The 25924-nt window shown below is 41.7% G+C and overlaps 2 protein-coding genes across 8 annotated transcripts in view; both read right to left on the bottom strand.

The window, feature by feature from the left end:
* dntt (deoxynucleotidyltransferase, terminal) overlaps positions 1 to 15963 on the bottom strand; it is a 71168-nt gene extending 55205 nt beyond the window's left edge. The window contains exons 1-3 of the mRNA XM_028989606.1: positions 15766 to 15963; positions 8510 to 8684; positions 4734 to 4832 (exon numbers count right to left, since the gene is read on the bottom strand). Of these exons, the coding sequence (XP_028845439.1) occupies positions 4734 to 4832; positions 8510 to 8684; positions 15766 to 15944 (453 nt within the window). The 5' untranslated portion in view covers positions 15945 to 15963. The remainder of the gene's footprint in view (positions 1 to 4733; positions 4833 to 8509; positions 8685 to 15765) is intronic.
* A 2507-nt stretch (positions 15964 to 18470) lies between these two features.
* eif2ak2 (eukaryotic translation initiation factor 2-alpha kinase 2) lies at positions 18471 to 24311 on the bottom strand. Of its 7 annotated transcripts, XM_028989603.1 has the most exons (22): positions 24178 to 24204; positions 23961 to 23991; positions 23830 to 23881; positions 22908 to 23068; positions 22693 to 22822; positions 22413 to 22561; positions 22126 to 22243; positions 21956 to 22032; positions 21714 to 21866; positions 21504 to 21636; positions 21297 to 21355; positions 21138 to 21213; positions 21026 to 21060; positions 20789 to 20834; positions 20638 to 20696; positions 20333 to 20452; positions 20106 to 20231; positions 19727 to 19925; positions 19496 to 19648; positions 19316 to 19414; positions 19178 to 19240; positions 18471 to 19072 (listed from the first exon to the last, which is right to left on the bottom strand). In XM_028989603.1, exons 4-22 carry the CDS (start codon positions 23003 to 23005, stop codon positions 18929 to 18931), a joined length of 2037 nt encoding a protein of 678 aa, XP_028845436.1. In that variant the 5' UTR covers positions 23006 to 23068; positions 23830 to 23881; positions 23961 to 23991; positions 24178 to 24204; the 3' UTR covers positions 18471 to 18928. The 7 variants fall into 7 exon arrangements, with proteins under 7 accessions (XP_028845436.1, XP_028845434.1, XP_028845435.1 ...); XM_028989601.1 differs by having other exon boundaries at positions 22908 to 23065; positions 23961 to 24264; XM_028989602.1 differs by lacking the exon at positions 23961 to 23991 and having other exon boundaries at positions 24178 to 24249.
* Positions 24312 to 25924: the final 1613 nt, after the last annotated feature.

Raw genomic sequence — 25924 nt, 5'->3', positions numbered from 1 at the left:
TTCTTGATGTTGCTAGGCAACATATACAAATTGTTATCAACTTTCAGCTTGACATGAAAATTCATACTACTACTACTGTTAATCATAATAATTATACAAATGGTTTTGCTCTCTCAACTTTTTGATTCTACTCCAAGATTCTACCCAGGTAAAACACAATGAACCTTATATGAATGACTGAGTCAATGTGGTTAAAGTCTTTTAATCCAATATGAATCATAAGGCCCCAGCAGAAACCACAAAAAAATGGTACTTTGGGTCCATGAAGAAAAGAACTGTGGGTAATGAACATTGCAGCTATTCATAATCACCACATGCATGAATGAACTCAAAATAGAAAAAGGATGTGATGGGGAAAACATTCCAATTCACTTCAGTGGAGCTCACTTGGGAATTGAGGAACAGGAAGCTCTCAATACATAATTCTCATTTCACATATCATATATCTAAAAATATGTAAAGGGTTGGGAGTTCATTCAAGGTATTATCTTTTAAACTAAACATTAAGCAAGTGAGCCCTGGGGAGTAATTTCAGGACTATTTAATTTAATTTTCTGATGCATGTGTCAATGCAGTTAATTCACTACATAACTACTATTCTGAACAAATTAAATTGTCATTATTCTATAAACAAGCCCCAAAATAATGTTGTACGTGCTATGCATACAACCACACAGACTCCTAAAGGGCATACACATTACAGCTAATCAAATTTTCACATCTGAATGAAGATTATTCAATTGACTATAATTTCACATTAATAATACACAGGGAGCCAAAATAATCTCACATTTATTGCACTTTAAATTTATGATCGTCCACCAGCACCCACACACTCATGTGAGCTCCCTCACTGTGTGGGGTAATAAGTGGGCTAGGTTGTAAAGCTGCAAACAGTGTAGTTGGGAGGCCGAACTCCTGCTGTGCAGCACTGGGGTCATGTGGAAACGTCCTGCTGAGGCACTCTGGAAGACGATCCATTGTTTTCTGAGTTCCAGGAGCTCCCATCTTATCCAAGTCTTACCAATATCTCATGTCCATCTCCGAGGGGCCTTAATGAGACACCATTTACACCTTGCTGTCTACGGGGTGTCTGTCACAGGTATAAAACGAAAATGTTGCGCGGCCCCTTCTCTCTGCTGAGAGGAGCAAATGAAATTCCATTCGACTGACTGAAAACCAATCAAACTGTTCCATAATGATTTTTCTGTAGCTTCAGTCCACCTCCGGAACTGACAGAACTGCAACTGAATTGGACTCTGCCTATTCCTCATCAGCATTTTGTGGTACGGCTTTTAGCTTGGCATGCTCAGATATCTTCAATAAGACCATCGGGTTATCGGCAATCAATTTAAGTGCCATTTAAATTAGCCATTATTCAATTCAATTATGGCCTTCTGACCTCAAATAGTGTATGTATAGTTTAACTTTTCAAGATGAGCACTCCAATGTTATGACCAACATTGAAAAGCAATAGCATATTCCTGTTATTAATATATAGCAAACAAAAAGCAAGTGAGGATATTAAGTGTCCTATAGGATATTAATAATGATACCCACACTGCATTTATACACACAGCAGATTTGAATATTACCATTAACCTCCCAGCACACTGCCAGAGCATGTATCTCAGTTTGAGAACCAAAGAAATCAAAAAGGTTAAAGTGAAGCAGCTCGGTGACTAAAGCAAGCACTACAGACAACTATGAATGGATAAAGACATGTCAAATAAACCACTATTTCCAGGGTTATGGGTAAATTGAATTAGAGTGATAAAAGAAAGCGGAATCTTGGCCAGTTGCTTGAATCAAGGGGACAAATTCATGAGGGTGGTAGTAGCCTAGTGGGTAACACACTTGCCTATGAACCAGAAGACCCAGGTTCGAATCCCACTTACTACCATTGTGTCCCTGAGCAAGACACTTAACCCTAAGTTGCTCCAGGGAGACTGTCCCTGTAAATACTGATTGTAAGTCGCTCTGGATAAGGGCGTCTGATAAATGCTGTAAATGTAAATGTAAACAAATGAAATGTTTGGATCTCACCTCAAGTCATGAACTCAGCAATCTTAAGAAGCTGAGTTTGTGTCCTCTGGCATTCTAAATTGCTAGATACGGCATGACTGGACAGTGGGTATACCCAGGCGTCTCCTTAAAATGAGTCGTTGAAGCAAATCATTAGTTCACATTCACCTTCATCCAGCAGCGGGTGTGAACAAGGCAAAACACAGAACACGCTTTCTTGCCTTTCATCTCGGGACGTCCTTCTGCTGACATTATGTATGAGAATGCTTGCCGGATTGCTAAAGGGGATCGATTGGAAGTTGCTGTCGCTCAGTCAAGCGCTGCTCAACCCTCAACCCTGGGCACCAGGGGCCAAGTGATGTAGGCAAAGTCAACAAGGAAGATCTCATCCACTGTAGCCCTCTAATTAGAGCCCGTGGACACTGTCCAGTTCAGATTTCACCACCTCCCATCTGGCCCTACCCATCAATTTTCACAGCCATGCTAGTCAATACGCTGGTGAAATGATGACAAATGGAGTCGAAGATCCTGGCAAGCGATAATGAAAGTGAGCTGATGAAGTGAAGGCAGGAGCATTGCTCAGGCAGGGAGAACACCCTGGGGGAGAAAACAGGCATGAAGAAAAAAGATGAACAAAGTCAAACAAGTCAATAATGTGGGACCCTGAGGAGGAGCTGGAGGGAAATGACTGACAGCTCTCTGAAGCGCTGTTAGGAGATCATCTGCAGTCTCTCTCCTCCATGCTCATCTTCTCCTTTCCCCCCCTCCCTTTCCCGACCTTATTCCTGCTTCCCGTTCCCATTCCAAATGTTCGCAGACCAGTTTCACCAGTACGTCACAGTGATGAGTTCACGGTGCAACCTATGTGAATCTGAATTATTTATAACTGTCTGCTTACAGGAGAAAAAAGGAGAAAATATCTATGGTAATGTGTGATTTCCTGCCATTACAGGTTCAGTAGAGATGTCAATGCCTGACTGATGATTTCCACTGAAAAAAAATGTTCTCCCTCGTTTAACTCAGATTTGAAAATATCTGTGCACATTTTTACTGGATTAAAAAAGAAATGGTTTTCCCAATATTTTGCCCATATTTTTCCTATTCTGTTGTAGGCATGTTCAGTAATGTAACATTCACTACAATAACATTCACCCACCAGAATGCTTGAATTAAAACGGGTGTGGTCCCAAGATGTCTACAACAGTGAGCAGACTTTAGTTTATGTCTATTTCTGAAAACTGAGAAGACATTAGTGCTCTTATAGTTTAGTGAAACTATAACCCTTTGTGTCGATGTAGTAAAATGTTACTAGGAAAGACAATTAGATAAAGGAATTGAATGCTAATTGTACAATTGAAGCAAAAGTAAATTTTGTTGTCAGCCCTGGGCATCTCATCAGATTCTGAACATGGCATCATGCATCACGACTGCTGCCCTCCCTTTCATAACATATTGATCAGAACTGACAGGCTTGGCAAACATAGAAAGAGACATCATAACACACAAACTGTAAAATATTCATGAAAATACAGTACAGGCCAAAAGTTTGAACACACCTTCTCATGTTTTTTTCTTTATTTTCATGGCTGTTTACATTGGTAGATTCTCACTGAATGCATCAAAACTATGAAGAGTGATGGAGTGCTGCGGCAGATGACCTGACCTCACCAGTCACCGGACCTGAACCCAATCGAGATGGTTTGGGGTGAGCTGGACCGCAGAGTGAAGGTAAAGGGGCCAACAAGTGCTAAACACCTCTGGGAACTCCTTGAAGACTGTTGGAGAAACATTTCAGGTGACGACCTCTTGAAGCTCATCGAGAGAATGCCAAGAGAGTGCAAAGCAGTAATCAGAGCAAAGAAACTAGAATATAAAACATGTTTTCAGTTATTTCACCTTTTTTTGTTAAGTACAAAACCCCATGTGTTCATTCAGAGTTTTGATGCCTTCAGTGAGAATCTACAAAATAAATGGTCATGAAAATAAAGAAAACATGAGTGATTTGTTCAAACTTTTGACCTGTACTGTATATCCTCACATACATACTCACGCACGCTCATTGCATCACTTTTGGTCACTACTTACCTCACTCCCTGCTCTGAAAAGGCCTCACAAGACCTGTTTGAAACATTTTCTGACCCAGTCATCCTGGAGATGCCTGGTCCTTGTCAGACCTTTACACATTTTTCCTGCTGCCAACAACGTCAAGATGTGACTTTTCACCTGCTGCCTAACACGTCCACTCTTTGACAGGTACCACTGTAACCCTATAATCACTCTTTTCCCCTTCCACTGGCAGTGGTTATGGCGGATTTATAATGCGGCGCAAACAAGACAGCACACTGTCTTCCTCTTCTTGGCAGAATAACAAATGAAACCTCGCAACCAATGAACACGTCACTCAACAGAAGTCATTGGCGCTCTGGGAAGCAATACGACAGGAAGTGCTTCGCTGCCCTTAGTGTCCTGAGTCGGCGAGCAGATGGCAGCAGTTGAGAAGAGGCTCGTTCTCCGGCTGGAGTGTCATCTCCAGCGCAATTGGACTGCGGCCGCACTGATCTGCAAAAACACTTGCCAGCTTCCATCGCCGCCTTAGCTGTCCCCGCGGTTACGGCGGCTTGAGTGCAGACGCTGCTCATTCGGGGTTTAATGTGTCTGATTCTGAACATGACTCTGTGTGTGTGTGTGTGTGTGTGTCTTCTGTTTACCGTGAATATCTTGTTACGGTTGTCCAGGGTCGTTCGTCTCTGGCAGGCGTACTGAGACACCCTACTGGTTAAAACGGTCCCCAACTGCTGAGAAGAGTCCTGTTCAAGTAAACGCAAAGGAAAATGAGATTTACTGAAGATACTGAATGTAGACTACTACTTATTGGTAAATTACTAGTTATTTCTTTAAGTATTTATAGAATTTTTCGTGATTTTATTTAATCAATGCTCGCCCAGGACATTTCCAAAAGTCGGTAATCAGACCTGCCAGTGTGCGGGGAAATCTGCTCCTCCTAACAGCCGAATGGCCCTTGGCGCCCTGACTGGCTGTTACCCTGTGTTACCTGCAGCATCTAAAGACAGCCCTGCCACGCTATTTGCTTGTCAAATGTTTTCTCGTTGCGGGGAAATTGCCTCTCCCTCATCTCTAATGTATCAAAAGAAGTGCCTCTGGAAACAATTACAGTTGTCCAACAGTTTTGTTGGACCAGTGTGGAAAAAAAAAAAAAAAAGAACAAAATAAAATTATAATAAATTGGGACGTTAATGCCTTTCATTTAAACAATGTACACAAAGGATAGGACACTCAGGCTTGAAACTTTCCTTGGGTCAGGTTGGAAAAGTGCTGAGAGGGTCCATTTGAGTGGATTTAAACGACTTGGAAATGACAGTGAGGAAAGGCCGACGCCGCTCCTTTAGCAGATGCAGAGAAATCTCACAGCAAAAGGCAACTTCCTCACAAAGGGAGGGAAATTATAGCCCCGAGGAAAACGTTTTCCTTTGAAATTCGGAACTAATCTCGGAACCGGCGTTCTCTTTAAATAGGAGACCGGTAAATGTTCTTCATTCCGGTTCTTATTATGTCCACAGCACAGAAAAGCCTGAGGCCAAACTATTTTTCTGTGGCCCGTAAGTTGTGTTTATAAGCATTTCATTTATGAAATACGAATATTATAGCTTATTGAACAGAACCTGGATAAAGACTGACAATGATTGTCCTAACCTTGTGGTTGCAGGTTCATTTGTGTTGGTGAGGACAACGTCTGCTGAGGTTAATGATCTACAAGAGAACGCGTGAGGCGTGTCCATGTGGGCTAATGAGATTGTTACCGCACGGCCAATCGCAGACTGATTGCGGCCAGGACTGTCCTGTTCAGGAAAAGATTAATGAGCGCAGGGGTTTCCTTCAAAAGCTGAAGTCCATCGACGTCTCTGGGTGTGAAACAAGTCAACTCACTCATTCCACCATGGGGGGTGGGGTTGATGTTGGCATAGCTGCATTTCAGAAGTCACACGCCACTGCACTTAATAGTCTGAGCTGAGCTACAGGCGGAGACTCCAGTCAAGCCAGCCATCTTTTCACAGTCCGTGGTCACACCAGCCGCCAGTGAAAAAAAAGCATCCACATTTATTACGATGCATACAATGGTGTCAGCCGTCATAATAAACGCATCCTGGATGTACATGAAAACGTTCCGCTTTTCCAATCTGTAACGTTTGCTTATACTCAATTTTGAAAACTTATTTCACAAAATTGTAGGTTACTTATAGAGGACGAACAAACACATAACAATCTGCCTTGGGTAAAAGGATTGAGGAAACGGAGAAAGGAAAAGTCCCACCGGGTCGGGCCTGCACTCAGTGCCCAGGGACTGGCAATCGTGCCCAGCTCATGTGTATATTTATTACAAATGCAAAGAATATGAAAGTTCGTAATAATTATACTGAACAGCAAAATTCCACAGAATGCATAACATAGTAAACCTGGTCATGATTCTGAATTTGAAGTGAAAGTTATCATTGCGAAACAGTGCAACACAGCATTTACATTTACATTTACAGCATTTATCAGACGCCTTTATCCAGAGCGACTTACAATCAGTAGTTACAGGGACAGTCTCCCTGGAGCAACTTAGGGTTAAGTGTCTTGCTCGGTGACACAATGGTAGTAAGTGGGATTCGAACCCGGGTCTTCTGGTTCATAGGCGAGTGTGTTACCCACTAGGCTACTACCACCCTACCACCCTAGCATACGTGAGCACAACGAAACGTGTCCTCTGCTTTTAACCCATCACCCTTGCAGTGGGCAGCCATGACAGGCGCCCAGGGAGCAGTGTGTGGGTACGGTGCTTTGCTCAGTGGCACCTTGGCGGATTGGAATTCGAACAACCTTCTAATTACGGGGCCGGTTCCTTAACCGCTAGGCCACCACTGCCTCAAATTTGGACACCACTGCCTCAATTTTTTTTTTCATAAAAAGAAGGGGGTTTTGATATTATTCCCTCACTCACTTACTTTTCATTACCATTTCTACTGAAGCTTCCAGAACAATGGGTGCAGAGCAGGGTGCCAGCCTGCAACATTATTTTTATTATTATCATTATTGTTATTATGTACTTTATAAATGTTTGAAATACAAAATGTTTCAATTGTATTGCTGATCTGTTCTACCAGCAATGAACAAAGTAAAATCATAAATGTTATTTTTAAAAGTGTATTAGAATATGGACATTTGTGTTTTGTCAGTCCTAGATGATGCACACTGCTGTGAAAGAGGAAATGCATCATCATCCTTGTTTTCTGTCCGTTTTCCATGAGCGTTTGACATTTTGCAGCTCATAATGACATTTGCTGTCACATGCCTTTGAAGAGACGTGCCAGAGGAAGATGGTCTTGCAGGCAGCTCCAGGGCGACAGTATATGGAGAGTGTCTGCCTTTCAAGCCCCCACAGAGAATTTTTTAGGGGTGTGCATTTGCTACATATGCTGTGGCAGACAGCGTAAGATTGTCTGTCTCACAGATGGTTGCCCCGTGCAGCTTGGCTTCATGGCTGTATTCAGTGGCATTGTGGCTGGTTGCCTGGTTTGGGATTTGAATGGCAACATTCCAATTACGGGTCCGCTTCCTTACCCGCTAGGCCACCACTGCCCCTTAAAGAATAGGATAATATTACATTCCTTTGAGTCATTTATTGAACTCCCCACATTTTCAGGGAATATTGGCTCAATCACAGCTGAGAAGAGATCTAACCAACAGGGTGCTCCATCATTTCCGTCTGCGTTTAAGCATTATCTGCAGCCTATTGTTGCCTTGCTGGCCTGGTAATCAATTATGGCACTTATGGTGCCCACGCTTCCTAGCAATCTCAACAGCATGCGGTTCAAAAAGTAATTTATGCTTGAAGTCCAGTCAGGAGCAGGGCCATTTAAGTGTCATATGTAATGAGCATTAGAAAACTGTCCTGATGTAGTGCACACTTCAGAGGGAAAGTGGAAAAGTGCAGTCGAGTCTACCTTTAATTTTCAAAGAGTCAATTTATGGATTATTGCATTATGATTGTGGATTATGTTCCAAAGAATGAGGGACAAACAACACTAATCTGTATTAGATAGATAACAACCCATCCAGCCCTTTTTGTTGATGTGTAATTATTTCTGACACCCAGAAAATTACATTTAATTATGTTATCAAAGCTTTAAAAGGGTGGAGCCTGTAAGCATGACTGACAGCCTTCACACACACTACTTCCTTAAACTGAAAGATTTAAACCCCGTCCTGTCAATTTGCCCAAGTGTAGAGCAGCTTTCCCTCCATTCTCAACACTCTAAAAACTTGTTCCTTGAGAACAAGTATTTGCCCTTTTAACTTTGAGCACCATCTAGTGTCCTCCCTGATGTCACTGCAACGCAAAGCCACAGCCGGGCCCTGTAATGCTGTGAATCTAAAAGCCACACATCGGACCCCATCTTATTAACTGACACTCTGTTAACCACACCTGTATTCGATGCCGGGTCTCCACTGGAACAGGCTCTCCTGCTTGCATGCTTTCGGTGAACCAGCTGATGTCCAGCACCTCCAACCTGGCCGGCAGGGGTAGACCCTGGGCCCGGAGCCAGAGCCACAACTCCATGGCTGGGTTCCCCTCGGCCACGATGTGGGTCACCGTACCACTGTCCACACAAAGAAAGGCAGAACTGTCAGTGTAAAGTACCTGTAGCATAGCCTACTCTGTAGAAGTGTAACTGAACTGATTGGTCTGTATAAATACTTACAATGGCATATAGAGTGCATCCAGAAAGTATTCACAGCACACCACATTTTGTTATATTTCAGCCTTTTTCCAAAATGGATTCAATTCTACACACAACACCTCATAATGACAATGTGAAAAAGGTGTATTGAGGTTTTGGCAACAATTACAGCCTCAATATGATGCAACAAGCTTGGCACACTTTTTCTTGGCCTGTTTCGCCCATTCCTCGTGGCTGCACCTCTCAATCTCCATCAGGTTGGATGGGATGCGAAGTTGTGCACTGCCATTTTAAGATCTCTCCAGAGATGTTGAATGAGATTAAAGTCTGGGCTCTGGCTGGGTCACTCAAGGACATTCATGGAGTTGTTCTGAAGACACTGCTTACATATCTTGGCTGTGCGCTTAGGGTTGTTGCCTTGCAGAAAGATGAATCGTTCAAGAGTGCTCTGGGGCAGGTTTTCATCCAGGCTGTCTCCGTACATTGCTGCAGTCATCTTTCCCTCTATCCTGACTAGTCGGGGCAGTGGTGGCCTAGTGGTTAAGGAAGCGGCCCCGTAATCAGAAGGTTGCTAGTTTGAATCCCGATCCACCAAGGTGTCACTGAGGTGCCACTGAGCAAAGCACCGTCCCCACACACTGCTCCCCGGGCACCTGTCATGGCTGCCCACTGCTCACCAAGGGTGATGGTTAAAAGCAGAGGACACATTTGTATCACAATGTATAACAATGATAATCACTTCACTTTAGTTTCTCAGTTCCTGCATGATGCTCACAGCATGATGCTCCCACCATCACGCTTCACTGTAGGGATGGTGTTGACCTGGTGATGAGTGGTGCCTGGTTTCTTTCATTCACACCAAAGAGTTCAATCTTTGTCTCCTCAGACCAGAGAATTTTGTTTCTCATGGTTTGAGAGTCCTTCAAGTGCTTTTTGGTAAACTCCAGGTGGGTTGCCATGTGCCATGGCTTTCGTCTGGCCATACAGGTCTGATTAGAGGATTTCTGCAGAGATGGTTGTCCTTCTAGAAGGTTCTTCTCTGTTCACAGAGGACCTCTGGAGCTCTGACAGAGTGACCATCAGGTTCTTGGTCACTCCCTGACAAAGGCCATTCTCCTCTGATTGCTCAGTTTACGTGGCTGGCCAGCTCTTCCACTTTCAGAGGATTGAGGTCACTGTGCTCATTGTGACCTTCAAAGCAGCAGAACATTTCAACCTTCTTCAAGCTTCTTCAATCTCAAGACAATCCTGTCTCAGAGGTCTACAAACAATTCCTTTGACTCCATGGTTTGTGCCCTAACATTAACTGTCAACTGTGGGACCTTATGTAGACAGGTGTGTGTCTTTCCAAATCATGTCCAATCAACAGTTTTTTCCAACTAAAGATCTAAACTAAAGTGGATTCCAACTAAAGATCTCAAGGATGATCAGGGGAAACAGGAGGCAGCTGAGCTAGATTTTGAGATGCATGGCAAAGGTTGTGAATACTTTTGTGAATACTTTCCGTTTTCACTGTAGCTATATCAAAGTGTAATTCAACATACAGCTATAAAATTACTATTTTTAGAGACAATAATATGGGTTATAGATCATGGTTAAATGTGGGTTAACTTTCAAAGCAACATGGGTCAGCAGAGACTGCATGGTTTTCTCTGAACATGGGTAGGCCGTTCTGCCCCCTTACAGCTTGGCAGTCCCCGTATCTCCCCTGTCACCCCGGGAGAGCACTAACACAGGGGTGCAATCATCCAAATTGTCTGTGAGACTAATCCCCCAAACGCTGCTCCAGCTCACACCCCAGCAGGCGCAACAGTGCCCTGTCTGCCAGGTGGCTACGATGACGCCGGTGCCTGCGTGCATGCAGATATGGATGGAAGAAAAGGCATTCTGGGGGAAACTCTGTCACGAGATTGGCAAGAGCGTTGCTCATCTTGCTGAGAGCCGATTAAATCTGTGCAAGGAATACGTAGCAGGAGAAATGAAATGTGAGGCTTCGTTAACAGATGACAAGAGGGGCGTTTTTTTTTAACTCAATATATTTAAAACTTGTTCTTGCATAATGAGTCCAAAATAACAGTGGCAGTAGGCCAGAGCTGAGGGTTTAATATCTCAGAGGAGCACTGCTGGCTGCAGGTTTAAGTGCCCATGTTTACAGCCAGATCAGACCAATAACAGAGCAGCAAGGTCTCTATTCCAGTTCAAGGTCTTGAAACCTCATATGTTACTAATGCCAACATATTTTACTGATTTCTGTGCTCTTTTTTTCTGTGTACTAGGATTATATAACCTGTGGTACCAATGTTTTAAAATGATTAAGAGTTCAACACCAGGTTTAAAGCTTTAATGTTGTGTGTACAGTGTATGCAGTACAAGGCACAATTAAAATTCATACTTTTAACAATTTAACAGTGAAACCTTTTAATGAATAAATACAACACAGAGGTAAAACGTTATTCCTTTCCTAAACTGTACGTGGCTGTAAATGTTTCTCCCCACAGATAAAGCATTCTGAATTTGTAATGCTGCATAGGTATGCAAATGCCATGCAGCCTACCCACCCTGAGCACGCTGGAGTCGGATGGGAAAACAGATGGTGCCACGGCTTCTACATTTGCATAGTTTCACTGGAACACGCCTTTGGGATTAATAGGGAATCTCAGTGCTGCGTGCTCTAAATATCTCAATACACACTTCTTGGGGTAAAACTGTGCGTGTAAACTTTATCAGAACAAATCCAGTGCTGAGGACACTCCCTGCATTTCATAAAACCCATTAGGCATTCATTACTACTAGGAAAGAAATTAGGCCAGTAATTAAGCTCTTAAAATATCAGCAAGCATGCCTGGTGGATGCATCTTAAATGGGATCCATCTTAACCCAAGAGGGCTTGTTTTTGGTACACTGCTTGTTTTTTTAGACCATTAATGGATTGGCTCTACTCTCCTGAATGCCAAGCCATCATTTCAGATTCTCATTGTCCACCACATTGTATATGGCAAGCCAAACAGGAAATAAATAATATATATATTGACAGGGAACTGAATATATGGAAGGAAAGTCTGAATATATGGAATGAAGTCTGAATATACGGAATGAAACCCGAATATATGGAATGAAAGTCTGAATATATGGAATGAAACCCGAATATATGGAATGAAACTTGAATATATGGAATGAAAGTCTGAATATATGGAATGAAACTTGAATATATGGAATGAATGTCTGAATATATGGAATGAAACTTGAATATATGGAATGAAAGTCTGAATATATGGAATGAAACCCGAATATATGGAATGAAATTCTGAATATATGGAATGAAACCTGAATATATGGAATGAAGTCTGAATATATGGAATGAAAGTCTGAATATATGGAATGAAATTCTGAATATATGGAATGAAGTCTGAATATATGGAATGAAATTCTGAATATATGGAATGAAACCTGAATATATGGAATGAAGTCTGAATATATGGAATGAAAGTCTGAATATATGGAATGAAACCCGAATATATGGAATGAAATTCTGAATATATGGAATGAAACCTGAATATATGGAATGAAGTCTGAATATATGGAATGAAATTCTGAATATATGGAATGAAACCTGAATATATGGAATGAAAGTCTGAATATATGGAATGAAGTCTGAATATATGGAATGAAATTCTGAATATATGGAATGAAGTCTGAATATATGGAATGAAAGTCTGAATATATGGAATGAAGTCTGAATATATGGAATGAAGTCTGAATATATGGAATGAAGTCTGAATATATGGAATGAAACCTGAATATATGGAATGAAAGTCTGAATATATGGAATGAAGTCTGAATATATGGAATGAAACCTGAATATATGGAATGAAGTCTGAATATATGGAATGAAAGTCTGAATATATGGAATGAAAGTCTGAATATATGGAATGAAATCTGACGTCACCAAACCGTTGGCGCCATTTAGAGATTGTTAGTTCGCTAAACAGGTGAATTGTTCCTCACACGAGTGATTCTTCACCAAACCCAGTGGCAGCAGATTTAAGCAGCGACGACATAATAAACGCTCTGGCTAATGCTTGCAGTAACACTGCTAACAATTCTACCAGCGACAGTAGCTGCTAATTCATCAAGCACCCGCACTGACCGAAACAGGCGAGCTTCCCACCACCATTCCTACCTACAACCTCCGTAAACAGGGAGGAATTACAGGGCAAACTAACTTCAGCATTTTAAATCCGATATACCAGCGCTGCCCGATCCCAGCGCGCCTTGCAACGTTTACATTCAGGCTGCACACACAAAGTTTATTCTATTCTATTTTATACATTAATGTAATTTGCACTTTTTAAAGTTAGCAGAACCTTTGTGTCTTTAATTAAACACGCTAAACCGCGCTGAAATTTGTATAAAATCGTCCCTGTGGCTGATTCTGCTCTATAGTGAGTTGAGTTTACGATGAACCCGGTGTAGCTGGTGCAGATTTTACACGTAAAAAAGGCTCCAAAGATACTCGCACAGGCAGCGACGAGTATAAAATAGAATAGAATAAACTTTGTGTGTGCAGCCTGAATCTAAACGTTGCAAGGCGGTATATCGGATTTAAAATGCTGAAGTTAGTTTGCCCTGTAATTCCTCCCTGTTTACGGAGGATGTAGGTAGGAATGGCGGTGGGAAGCTCGCCTGATGTGGAACTATTGAAAAATCTCTTCATCAGTAGTCCTATACTGAATGTTGGTAGAACGGTGTTACTGCATGACGTCAGATTTCATTCCATATATTCAGACTTCATTCCATATATTCAGACTTTCATTCCATATATTCGGGTTTCATTCCATATATTCAGACTTTCATTCCATATATTCGGGTTTCATTCCATATATTCAGACTTTCATTCCATATATTCGGGTTTCATTCCATATATTCAGACTTTCATTCCATATATTCGGGTTTCATTCCATATATTCAGACTTCATTCCATATATTCAGACTTTCATTCCATATATTCAGTTCCCTGTCAATATATATATTATTTATTTCCTGTTTAGCTTGCCATAATTGTACTATATATATATATATATATATATATATATACACACACACACACACACACACACACACACACACACACACACACACACACACACACACGTAGCAAGTGTTTTTTAATATAATGTTATTCAAGATGAAATAGTCTAAAGTGAAGTTCAAAAATATGGTTGAAATATTTACTCTGTGCATGATTCGGTTTATTAAAGCATGAAACTCCAGTCAAAGTCTAAGTCCAGTCTAATGTATTGACCTCAAGAAGCAGAAAGAGAAATATATGAGCTATAAAAAGGAAATGCAAGGACACTAGCAGTCATCCTTATGCAGAGCGTTGTTGCTCTTTCAAACTCATTAAGCTCAACTGAAGGAACTTGGACTGGATCCACAGTCATCCAGGAGGTTGTACAAACCTGGTCTAAAGTGTGGCAAATACCTAAAGACAGATACCTACAGAGGCAAATTCTTCCTTGGTCCTTATCCCATTGCAAAATTCCATAATGTGTGCAAAAAAAGTACAGTGAAATCATGTGCAAATCATTGAGGCAGTGGTGGCCTAGCAGGTAAGGAAGCGGACCCGTAATCAGCATGTTCTGGGTTCGAATTATATTTTTTAAGCTATATAAATACAAAAAACATCTGCCCTAGCTGTGTTGCTCTGGGGAGACGAAAAGTGAGTAATCCTCTAGAGGTGTGATATTGGCAAACATTTGCCTTCTTTGATGGCAAATTCATTTATTGATGGCAAAAGTTTATTGTAAAAGTGTAAGTGATCAAGTCTATCTGTCTATCCTTGGATTACAGACTGTGCCCTACCCCAGGGATTTAATGAGTGTGACAGGGTGTGTGTATGGTTGGTGAAAAAAAAATTATATTAAATTCTCAAATGTCGTTTTTTGTTGCATCACAGAGTTGACTTCCTGTGGTTGCCTTCAAACAATAAAGTACTGAGCCGTGCAACTGTAAAATCAAGCTGCATTTCTGGGAATGATGCCACGCCGGCTGGGTTTGATGCATACAGGCTGGCAGCAGTTGCAACTGCCCACCCTTCCACTCAATTCCCACCGGTGGACAGCCCACCCCCTGAACACCCGGTCCCCTACTTCAAAATGCTGGCCGGCACCAGCGTGGCATGGTCTCCCTGCAACCTGCTCGGACAGGTGCTTTTTTATAGCCATCTGTAGGCAAGCAGAAAAATCTGGACCCAGTGGTAAATCTGAACATGTGGCCAGATCTGCAAAACACATGACCCTGAGTGACCCCTGAAAAGATTTGCCACGGGAAAAGTCACATAGAAAGTCAGGGGATTCAAATTAAAAAATAGCATAAAATTGATCTCTGTTAACAGCATTAATTCACACACCCCATGTGTTCTGCTTGTATTTTATTTGATGGTTTATTTGGTGATTAAAAATTCTTATAGCTTTCATTTCCATGGTTCTCAGTGTTTGTGCTCCCTCTAGTGGTATAACTGGGAGTTATTTTAATTAAGAAAAACAACTTTTTTTTTTTATTTGTCCCTAATTTACACTAATCTACATTAACTATGTGATCGGTGAAATCCAATATAAACTATGTTTTAAAGTCATTAGCTGACTAAGTACAGAAGCAGCTTGGATGCTGAACCAAAGTAGTGGTGAAGTTGACCTCGGTTGACCCAGGCTTCATAGGGCTGTGTTATTAGACTTTAAATAGCCATGTAGACCAAGCTCTTAATATCAAACAATTTTAATATTTATATTTTTTGAGCAGAGATTGTTAAATGTACTGCTGTTGTGAAATTATTCATTTTAGAATTCTCAGTGTGATACAGTTTTGTGCATTTACAGCTCTGAATGTTTCAATGCAATTGATTAAATAAGGGAAAATACTGCCTCCTGTAAAAAGTTGGAGAGCCACTGGTTTACTGAATTAGAGGCATTCTTGTCTTTCAGGGAAAACTTGAAGGTTATACCTTAAAATGTCCTCCACGTAAAAGCCCTTTGATCTTGCCAGGTTGGTCAGGATCCGTCTCCTGCTACGTCCCATACGCCTCTCCACCAAGTAAATGGTCACCTTCGTAAACCTGACCTCATGGCTGCCCTGTCCGTGGGCCTCTCCTGGCCTGGACCTCTTCCTCACCAGCGGTAGCATCTCTCCTCGATACTTCTCCCTCTGCCTGGTGTGTCACGTAGGCGGCTTTGTAAAAGTCTTGCAGTTTTGAGCGAGGGGGGTGGCGGGGTATGGGGGGGTACAAAGTGGCAGTTGCGCCGATGTTTTTGGCAGAGAGGAAGATCGCCTGGTGACAGGTGTTTTGGTGATTAACTGTGTGTGGTGGTTAACTGCCACAGCATCAACATCTCGTGCCAAATGCTTTGAAAAAACTGCCATCACTCTCCATGTGGCCTCGAGTAAGCTTGCTTTCATGTGAATGGGGGATGAGCATAAGTTCTAATAAGGTCAAATTAATCAGAAACTATTTATATGCAAAGTTGTCCTGCAATAGAAACAACATATGTAAACCCCACCACAACATTCAGTTGTCCGGCCATATGGTACCAAGGAGACCTTTGGCTCCTCATCAGAATATTTAACCCAAGGACACATATTCAAAGAGTTATTTGTTGATTTTTTGTATGGCAATATCCATCTGATCAGGGAGGAAAAGATGTGATAGATGCGATAGAAACATCTACAATGCTTGAGCATTCTCAGAATGAATGTATAGGAAAATTACACAAACCGTGTGTAGCACTTTAGTTTATACATTTTGTGTCAATGTTTAAGAATATTGTGTTGGAACAAGTCAGATTTACAGTGAAGTTTTTAAATGTACACAGCATTAAACGCAATATGTGTAGATTGGTGTGTTATGCATTGTTGATTTAGTTGAACATCTGGGTGTAATTTTGTATATATTTTTGTAATCTCCAAGGTGTTCAAAATGAAATACATAAATACGACATAATGAAATAAATAAGAGAATGATTATATAATAATATACGGAAATAATTGAACACATTTTGATATGCGGCTAATTATTGTGAAATATATTGAATTATGCTACATAAATGTACTTATAATTGTGAAATATTTTTTCATGGTCATTTCTTTTACCCAACAACACAGATTATTTCAGAGGCCTTTTATTTAAAAAAATTATTGGAAAATTATTTTATTATGTGACTTTTCAGCAGAATGACTTTGTCTGTCAATCAAGAGATACAGGGCGGTGCTAGTTTTGTGATTGGCAATTCCTTTGATTCCACATTTGTGTCTTCATCCTTGTTAATGATCATTGTCCAAATGTATGTTCAATGCATTTAAGCTTACCTGTCTCCTGCAAGTTCATCAGAACACAAACTGAAATGAAACCGCGCAGAATGCAGGGCGTACTGTCCAACATATGCACACAGACACCGAATGCTGTACACAGTCTGACTTAGAAAGGGTAAAACAAGCAGCAGTGGGTGATAAGAACCCATTCACACCTGTGATTTGGTGCCATGGGCATCTAAACATCTTGTCTAGGTGGATGGATGATTCCATCTCATCCAAGAATCTTGCTGGTGTGTGGCCACCGTACTGGTTTGGCATTCCTCGTCCACCTCTTCCCTCCTGTGTGCTCTGACAATACTGTTGTCTTGAGTGGCTACCCAGCCTGTTGTCCTCCAAATGTGATGCCTTGCATTCACATAAAAGAGTTCAATCTTTGTTTCATCAGACCAGAGAATTCTGTTTCTCATGGTCTGAGAGTCCTTCAGGTGCCTTTTACTTTAAGAAGTGGATTCCATCTAGCCACTCAACCATACAGGCCTGATAGGTTGATTTCTGCAGAGATAGTTGGCCTTCTAGAAGGTTTTCCCCTGTCCACACTCTGACAGAGTGACCATCGGGTTCATGGTCACCTCCTTGACTAAGGCCCTGCTCCCCTGATCGCTCAGTTTAGGTGACAAGCCAGCTCTAGGAAGAGTCCTGGTGGTTTTCAACTTCTTCCACTTGCGAGTGATGGAGGTCACTCATTGAGACCTTCAAAGCAGCATAAACTTTTTTGTAACCTTCCCCAAGCTTGTGCATCAAGACAACCCTGTCTCGGAGGTCTACAGACTATTCCTTTGACTTTGGGCTCTGACATGAGCTGTCAACTATGGGACCTTATATAGACAGGTGTGTTTCTTTCTAAATCATGTCCAATCAACAGTTTTTTCCTCCGGTTGACTAGTTTTGTGATTGGCTAAGCTGCAGAAAGTTCTCAAGGATGATCAGGAGAAACAGGAGGAACCTAAGCTCAATTTTGAGCTTTATAGCAATTCTGTTCTTTCTAATTTTTTTTTTTATTTTAATAAATTTGCCAAAACTTTAAGTAAACATTTTCACCTTGTCATTATAGGGTGTAGAATTCTGAGGGGGAAAAATATTTAATCAATTTTGGAATAAGACTGTAATGTAACAAACTGTGGAAAAAGTGAATCGCCAGATGCACTGTATGTACATAATGGGATCTGTATCCTGCCCATTTCTTATCTGTTGTCATTCAAAATCACCCTTTGTACAGTTGATCACCTGAAATGTCCGGCAATAAATCCCTGGTTGTATTTTACAATGCAGTAAGACAAGTTATTTCTAGCAGGTGAAATTTAATGCAGAAAAATAATGCAAAGAAGCAGAGAAAAGTACATGTTCCTATCAAATACTGCCAAGTGTGCTTTATTCATCTCAGCCGTTTACACAGAGTGAAAATTACAGGAGGAATTTACATAGAAATACAGGAGGGTTAAAAGCTTAAAAAGCCCCATAACCATATGACATACAGTATTTAATGAATTACAAGAGAATAATAAACACTAGGGGATTTTAATGCATTTCTACACATAAAAACTATGAGACAAAATATCTGCATAAAATATTGCATTCAGGAAAACCTAATATTAAAACGACTTTAGTGCAAAGTTTTGAAATCAGCAAGGAACATTCATGCATTGGCCACCTGCCAAAATGATAACTATGCTAAAGACCACAGATGAGAAAGACATAACACAGTTGATGTTCAGTTGATGTTCAAATGAACTCCTGTCTGGATAGAATGGCTGCAGATTCATGCTCGGGTCATTATTTTCTGTTCTGGGGAACTGTCCATGTTACACAGAATGGCATTCAACTTTTGACTCTCTGTTCTGATGTTTCAGCAGAAGATCTCGACATTTCTCTAGCTCTAGGGACAAGTCTTTGGCATCCGGCCTGTCCATGGGCTGAGAGCACAGCATTTGCTCTATCAGCTTTTTCTAAGATAAAATCACATAGGACAGATGCTCAGAATTTCTTCACATTCATTTTCAGATTTCATTGTTTTAAATCCTTTAATGTACAAAAAAAAAAAGCATACATACTTCAATGCTAAACTCTTCACAGAACCGTGCTGGGAACTTTTTGCTCCTTATGCTTTCCCAAGTCTAAAATTAGGAATAAATAAAAAAAATGAAAACATTTTACACTTATAAATCTCTTCTAACATTTAATACACCTACCTTCTGTTTTTCCATTCCAGACAAGTTCCACAGAAGCTCAAAGTAAATTAGCCCAATAGAAAATACATCCACTTTTCTGTCATACGTTGTCTTGTTCATCTGTAACACGAGGCATCATGAATTTCAGACAGCTTAATGTTTGCCCAGACTCAAGTGAAAGAATCAAGTTCTACCCCTTACCTGTTCTGGGCTCATATAAGACCTGGTGCCTGTGCGTTTAGTCCTCTCCAGTAAACCTTCATCATTGTCATTGTCTGATGCAGTGACCAGGCCAAAGTCCCCAATTTTCACTTGTTTTCCATTGTTTTCATTTCCAAACAAGATGTTGGGAGGCTATTATAACCAATAAAACCTTTGTTAGGACAACGCAACAATTCCCTACATGAAAGACGTTAAGTTCTGAGTTCTTACTTTCAAGTCTCTGTGGATGAGGTTTTTTGAGTGGATGTACTCCACCCCCCTCATTATTTGATGAATGAAGTGGAGGGAGTCCTGTCTGCGCTGTGGGTTTCGGTGGGAGTTCCACTCATCAATACACACTCGGAGAGTCTTGTCTCCACACAGCTCCATCTGGATGTAGAGGAAGCCTGCAGAGGAGCCACTGCCTGAGCTGCACATGTACAGAAATAAGTAAAGCAATCGTGCAGACTAAGAATTTTTTAATTATTAGTTGACATGGAATTCCATGGTGTTTCCATGCCTTTCTAAAGTATTTCCTAACACTGAATTGTGTCATTTAACCTAGAACCTCTGGTTTTTAAACTTTTACTTAACGTTTATTTAATATTACCTAGAAGTGCTATAAGTGTCTGAGCCATCATGTTTATATTGAGTTTCTTCGATCCAACATGTGTAGTATCGCACTATGTTCTCATGTTGAAGATCTGCCAGGGCTCCGACCTCGCGTTCTGCTTTCCTGAGAGGGTAAATGGAACATCATTTACACTGGTAACATGGAGACAAAATTGAAACGGAACGGTCACTGCTGAATTCACATCAAAATTCGATTCAACTCACTCTGTTCTCCTTACTACCTTTACAGCATAGTCTCTCTTCTCAAGTTTTCGCCTTGCTTTGAAAACTCTGCCAAATCCACCTTTTCCAATTTGCCTGACTGACTCAAAGTCCAGTTCAAATCTACAAAAAGAAAATAATAATAATTGTACTTTGAGAAATTGTAGTGGAGATGACGTTGCTGATATTTATAATATGTAGAATTCCATGCAGCACCTGTAATTTTTATTTCAGTAACAACATCAATATTAAACAAACTTATTACTAGGTGCACAGCAACCTGAATGAGCATGGGAAAAAAACTGTACCTTGAGGAAGGCGAGTGTAAATGTGTCTCTTCTGAATGTTTTTTGAATGTGAGGTCGTCCTAAAAATTTGAAATAAATTATTCTGTTATTCTGCTTCTTTTTATTTTATTGCTATATTTTCTTACTGAGGTATGTTACATCCATTAAATACCTCTTTCCTTTTGTCTGCTTCCCTGGGGAATTTTACTGCTAATCTGCTTACAAAAAAAAAACAAAAAAAAAACATGTTAATTAAAAGATATTAAAAGACAGACATATTGTGTATTATAGACACACAAACGGACAACACAAAAAACAGGACTGGGGTGAAGTCACATACAGAGAAGCAGAGAGGAAACAAGGCACAGGTGAAGGGCATACACATGTGACAATACACACAGAGACCTACTTTATTTTTGTTTTATTATTTTCAGCGTGCATCTCCTGCAATCAATTCGACAATCAATTAATCAATCGATCAGACAATCAACCAACCAGTTCGGCTGAAATAAGAACCTTACTTTTGGTGAGCTCACTGCAGAAGAGTCTTTGAAGATGATTGAGTCGCTTGTGTCTGAAGCCATGTCTGCACCTTCACTGGACAACAAAGAACACATGGAGTCAATTTAATCACATACATTTTGCCTAAATATCAATGTATACGTGCACTAGAAACATGCCTTGTGTTCGGTGTCTGAGAGACTATTTCATCTTCCGAGACGGTGGACTTTAATGACACCTGAAGTAGGTGGGCAAAAAAAACATTGCAACAATGATTGTAGGTAATAAAGAGATAAACAAGGGCAAATGATACTAGGGCACAATTGTAGGTTGTAACCAAATACGTTCACTGACAAACTTGTCAAGCATTATGCCAGATGAATGACCTGACTGTTCCAGTCCGACTGCTCCTGCAGAGCCTCCCAGGCCTGCTGAGCTGCACGCTGCTTGGCCTCCATGGCAGTGTGACCCTCTCCATCAGGGTACTCCTTCTTCGCCATGACCACTCTGTAAACAAATCTATAAACGGGAATTAACACATGCAGGATTTTTCTCTCCCTCTCTCTCTCTCTCCCTCTCTCTGCAGAATTACTTACACAGGGGCATGGGCCGGTCCTTTTTTATCCACCATCTTATAATCATGCACCTGCCCAGTCTTCTGACAATAGTGGTTCACTATCCCAATGAAATTGGTCTCGGTCACACTGCGACGGGATGCTATTTTGGGTGTCATATTTTCTAGACATCCACTGTGAGGAAAAAAAAAAAAAAAAAAACGTCACAGGAATTCCATACCACATACAGCATAAAGGCACGCCACAACAGAAACGTAAACTACCTGAGACCAGAATCGCTTTCGCTCAGATTCAGACTGTGTTGTCTGGAAGACAGCAGAGGGCAGCTATCGCCTGTCATCTGAACACGATCAAAAATGTTGATGAACAGCGAGTCATTTGCCTGAGTGAAGATCTGGTTGGATTAGGTGGATGGTGGGGGTGGGGTCCTCACCTCGGCTTCCTCTCTCAAGGTCTGATACACAAGCCTCGCTGCCTCCTCTCTGGCTTCCTTCTTGTTTCTCCCATAGCCTTCAGGGTATTCTTTACCACCAGCAAGATATCTGCAGCATCTTTAATACACAGTGGATACAGTATATAATATTTGCCCAGTTAACTTTCCAAATCTGTCAGATTATGAGTGCACAATTCTCAAACCACAGACTTTCTATTTCTTCTATATATACTGTAATAACATCTTACTAGCGGCTTGGTTTAAACAGAGAGACGTGGAATACGTACTGCGGGGTGGTGAGGGAACCTATCCTGGTTGAGTCAATGGGGGTAAAAGTGATCCTGGTCCTGTGGGAGTGCTCATTTAACCAACACTGGTAGTTGGGTTGTGTGATGGTGGCTGTAATTCCAGAGGTGCTTGGGGATCTCAAGCATTTCTTTAAAAAAAGGTAACTATTTATTAAATGCCTGGCCTATTATTGAGAATCTATCACGATCGTGAGAATCTAACAGATAACAACAATATTACATAACCACATTTAAGACTGTTTTTATGAACAAATCTCACTTCTTCCGTGGCCTCAAGCAGCCCAATGGCATCCAGGGCTTTCTGAGCCGCTTTCTCCTTCGCCTCCTTCTTATTCCGCCCAGACCCTTCATGGTAAGTGGTGTTGTTCACCACAGCCCGGATGGTGAACCTACACAGACGTGTTCCACGCTGGTGATCAACGACCGCAGCTTCTAGCGGTATGGTTTCTATAGCGTGCATTTAGATAAACTCACGTTTTAATGTGGTCCGGACCCGAAGCTCCAACATCTTCAAACCTGACAGAGACACGTTTTATCTGGCCATAGTGGTTGAGTCTGGCGATGCTGCCCATTGCGTCCACCGTCAGTAGAGTACAGCGCTTTGTGCTGAGATCACGACGGCGACCAGCCTGCTGCTAAAATTCAGAAAATTATTTGATGGTGGGCCCTACAGTTTTCCCAACAGGTGAGATGTTGCATGTGTTTGATCAGCCTGTCGTTGCAAGTCCAATGTTCTTTGCCGCCATCTGTTTGGGCCGCGGCATCAGAGCCGGTGACACTAGAAAGCTGAACAAGTTTATAAAGAAGGCTGGATCTGTGCAGGGAACAGCTTTGGAGTTCTTGGGGATGGTCCAAGATTAAGATTAACTGATTAAGATGCCCAGAGAAATAACTTTTATTATATATATTAAAAAAAAACTCCTCTCTGTGTACAAGGAGATCTATTTACTGAGTGTAGGACACACTGAACTACTCAAAATTCAGTTTCACACTAAATAATATCTGATGGTATGTCAAACTTACTGGGAACCGGGCTGTCAATCGCCACGATTTGTGTCAATGTGTCCATCTGTTCAGTCTATTGTTTGTCTTATTTAGTTTATTACTGTAACAGTACAGTAAATAAAATACTATATCTGTCTATCTATGTGGTACAAGAAGCCAATAGGAACAGCTGAACCACCCAAAGTATGCAAAAACTTGACCAGCTTGTAACAGATGAGCACATTTTCATTTGATTTAACGTGGATGATCGTTCAGCTGGACAGAACAGCTCATGGCGGTCATTGTAAGTGACTTCATCCGCCCAGGTCAACCGGTAACACCCACACACCGCTCACCTTAACTACTCAAAATTTTGCTACTCAAAATTGCAAATGTTAAACTCAAAACCAACCTGGAGGATGAATTTGTGGTCACAAGCCAACTTCCCTCAGATTGACGACGTTCTGTGGATGCAGAATGAAACGTCTCTACATTAGAGAAAGAAAGTCGAGTGGCCACGACTCGACTTTCAGACAAATTTACCTGGATGATTGAGAATCTTCCCAGACATATTCTAAAAGAAAGACTTGTAATAGGGTTGGTGAAGGTGTGCAACGTCTTGGCTGATCAAACAGCAGCTGTGGATTTAAGTCTGGCTGTACAGGCATGAAGATCAGACGTCCCTCCGGACAAGGGATCCGCCCGATCGTGCCCACCGACGTTTCTAGCGACGTGTGACATTCGTGGGAAATGCACCTACCTTGTCCAGCTGCTGTCAGATCGACCCGCGGTCCTCGGCTCCTCTCGCTTCCCTTTCGATTTCTGGTCCAGGCACTTGCGGAATTAAGTTTCGTTTCCGACGTAGGTTTCTGCATCCGGCGCCGGGATTGCGAGAGATCCGGTAGCAGGTCTTACCTGTGTCTCCTTTTTATCCCGTAATCAGAACGTCGCCGGTTCGAATCCCGATCCGCAAGGCAACGTCCCCACACCCTGCTCCCCGGGCGCCCGTCACGGCTGCCGGCCGCTCACCAAGGGTGATGGTTTAAAGTATAATAATAAATAAAGTGAAGTGATTGTCACATGTGATACACAGCAGCACAGCACACAGTGCACACAGTGAAATTTGTCCTCTGCATTTAACCCATCACCCTGAGTGAGCAGTGGGCAGCCATGACCGGCGCCCGGGGAGCAGTGTGTGGGGACGGTGCTTTGCTCAGTGGCACCTCAGTGGCACCTTGGCGGATCGGGATTCGAACCGGCAACCTTCAGATTACTGGGCCGCTTCCTTAACCGCTAGGCCACCACTGCCCCAGAGGACACGTGTCGTTGTGTCACCGTGTGCCGTGCTGCAGTGTTTCACAATGACGATCACGTCACAGACCGTGCATGCTTTCATTTGGATCGTTATTCAAGACTCATTTGCTGTCAGTTGCTGTCGACTTTCTGCATTTTAAATTGTATTTTTGTTATTTTGTTTTCTTTATGTGCTGCACTTTATTAAATTTGCAATGTTTTATTATGAACATGAATTTATTATACATGAACCTTTTATGTGAAATCACATGCAGCTGTGCAGTGTTCAGCAAACACACTCTGAAAATCATTTTATGCTGGGACTCCCAGAAGAACTAGTGGAGGGATTTCCATGCTTGTGACCATGTGATTGATGTGGGAAATAAGCAGGGGTGCTTATTTCGTGGCAGGTAGGTTGCCATAAAGAGCACCCCTAATAAGTCAGCTTCCGAAGGTCCCACTATGATATAATAGTTGGAATGGATCCGAACGTATGGAGATGGCAAAGGAACTCAAATGGAGAAAGATTTTTTCAGTTTGTGAGGGATCCGCTGAACGTCTTCCACATAAGGAACAAGATGATCGACATTTATTTTCAGGAACCATCTTTACCTAATAGGTCTGCATTTTCCAATTCTACTGTAAGGCTCTTAAATGGCCTTCTACTCCTGCTCCATAGAGAGCATCCTGACGGGAAACATCTCTACCTGGTTCGGGAACAGCACCATGCAGGACAGGCCAGCCCTACAGAGGGTGGTTCAATCAGCCGAACGCATCATCCGTACCAAGCTCCCTGACCTTCAATCTATCTACAGCAAACGGTGCTGTACCAGGGCCAGGAAGATAGTGAAGGACCTCAGCCACACCAACAATGGACTGTTCTCTCTGCTGCGATCAGGGAAGCTCCCTGAAGTCCAACACAGAGAGAATGAGGAGGCTCTTCTTCCGAGCTCTCAACAACAACAGTACCTAGAACTCCAATACACTCCAGCACTTTCACTTTCAATCACTCTGGACTCTTTGCACAAACTCACTTTGCACAAAATCACTGCTCTTTTTACTCTTTACAAAAAATCTCTGCTTTTTTATCTTTATACATTGACCTTCACTCATTTCCACACCTTCACCCTACCTGTTACACATATTTTAGGTTAAAGACATAAAAGTGTAATATTTGGTTATGCTTGCAAAATTTGCATATGGTTTTTCATTGT

The sequence above is a fragment of the Denticeps clupeoides genome, chromosome 8 (assembly GCF_900700375.1).
Source record: "Denticeps clupeoides chromosome 8, fDenClu1.1, whole genome shotgun sequence".
NCBI lineage: Eukaryota > Metazoa > Chordata > Actinopteri > Clupeiformes > Denticipitidae > Denticeps > Denticeps clupeoides.
The sequence above is the reverse complement of the archived record's forward strand: the minus strand, read 5'-3'. Positions and strand labels throughout refer to the sequence as shown.

What these genes read in the sequence shown, in the direction of transcription:
- eif2ak2 (XM_028989600.1), bottom strand. Translation starts at nt 23,005, where the DNA reads ATGGGCAGCATCGCCAGACTCAACCACTATGGCCAGATAAAACGTGTC. An exon ending in TGCTTGAGGCCACGGAAGAA is followed by an intron (nt 22,562 to 22,692) that starts GTGAGATTTGTT and finishes CTTTTTTTAAAG; the next exon opens with AAATGCTTGAGATCCCCAAG. An exon ending in GACACTTATAGCACTTCTAG is followed by an intron (nt 19,926 to 20,105) that starts GTAATATTAAAT and finishes GTACATGTGCAG; the next exon opens with CTCAGGCAGTGGCTCCTCTG.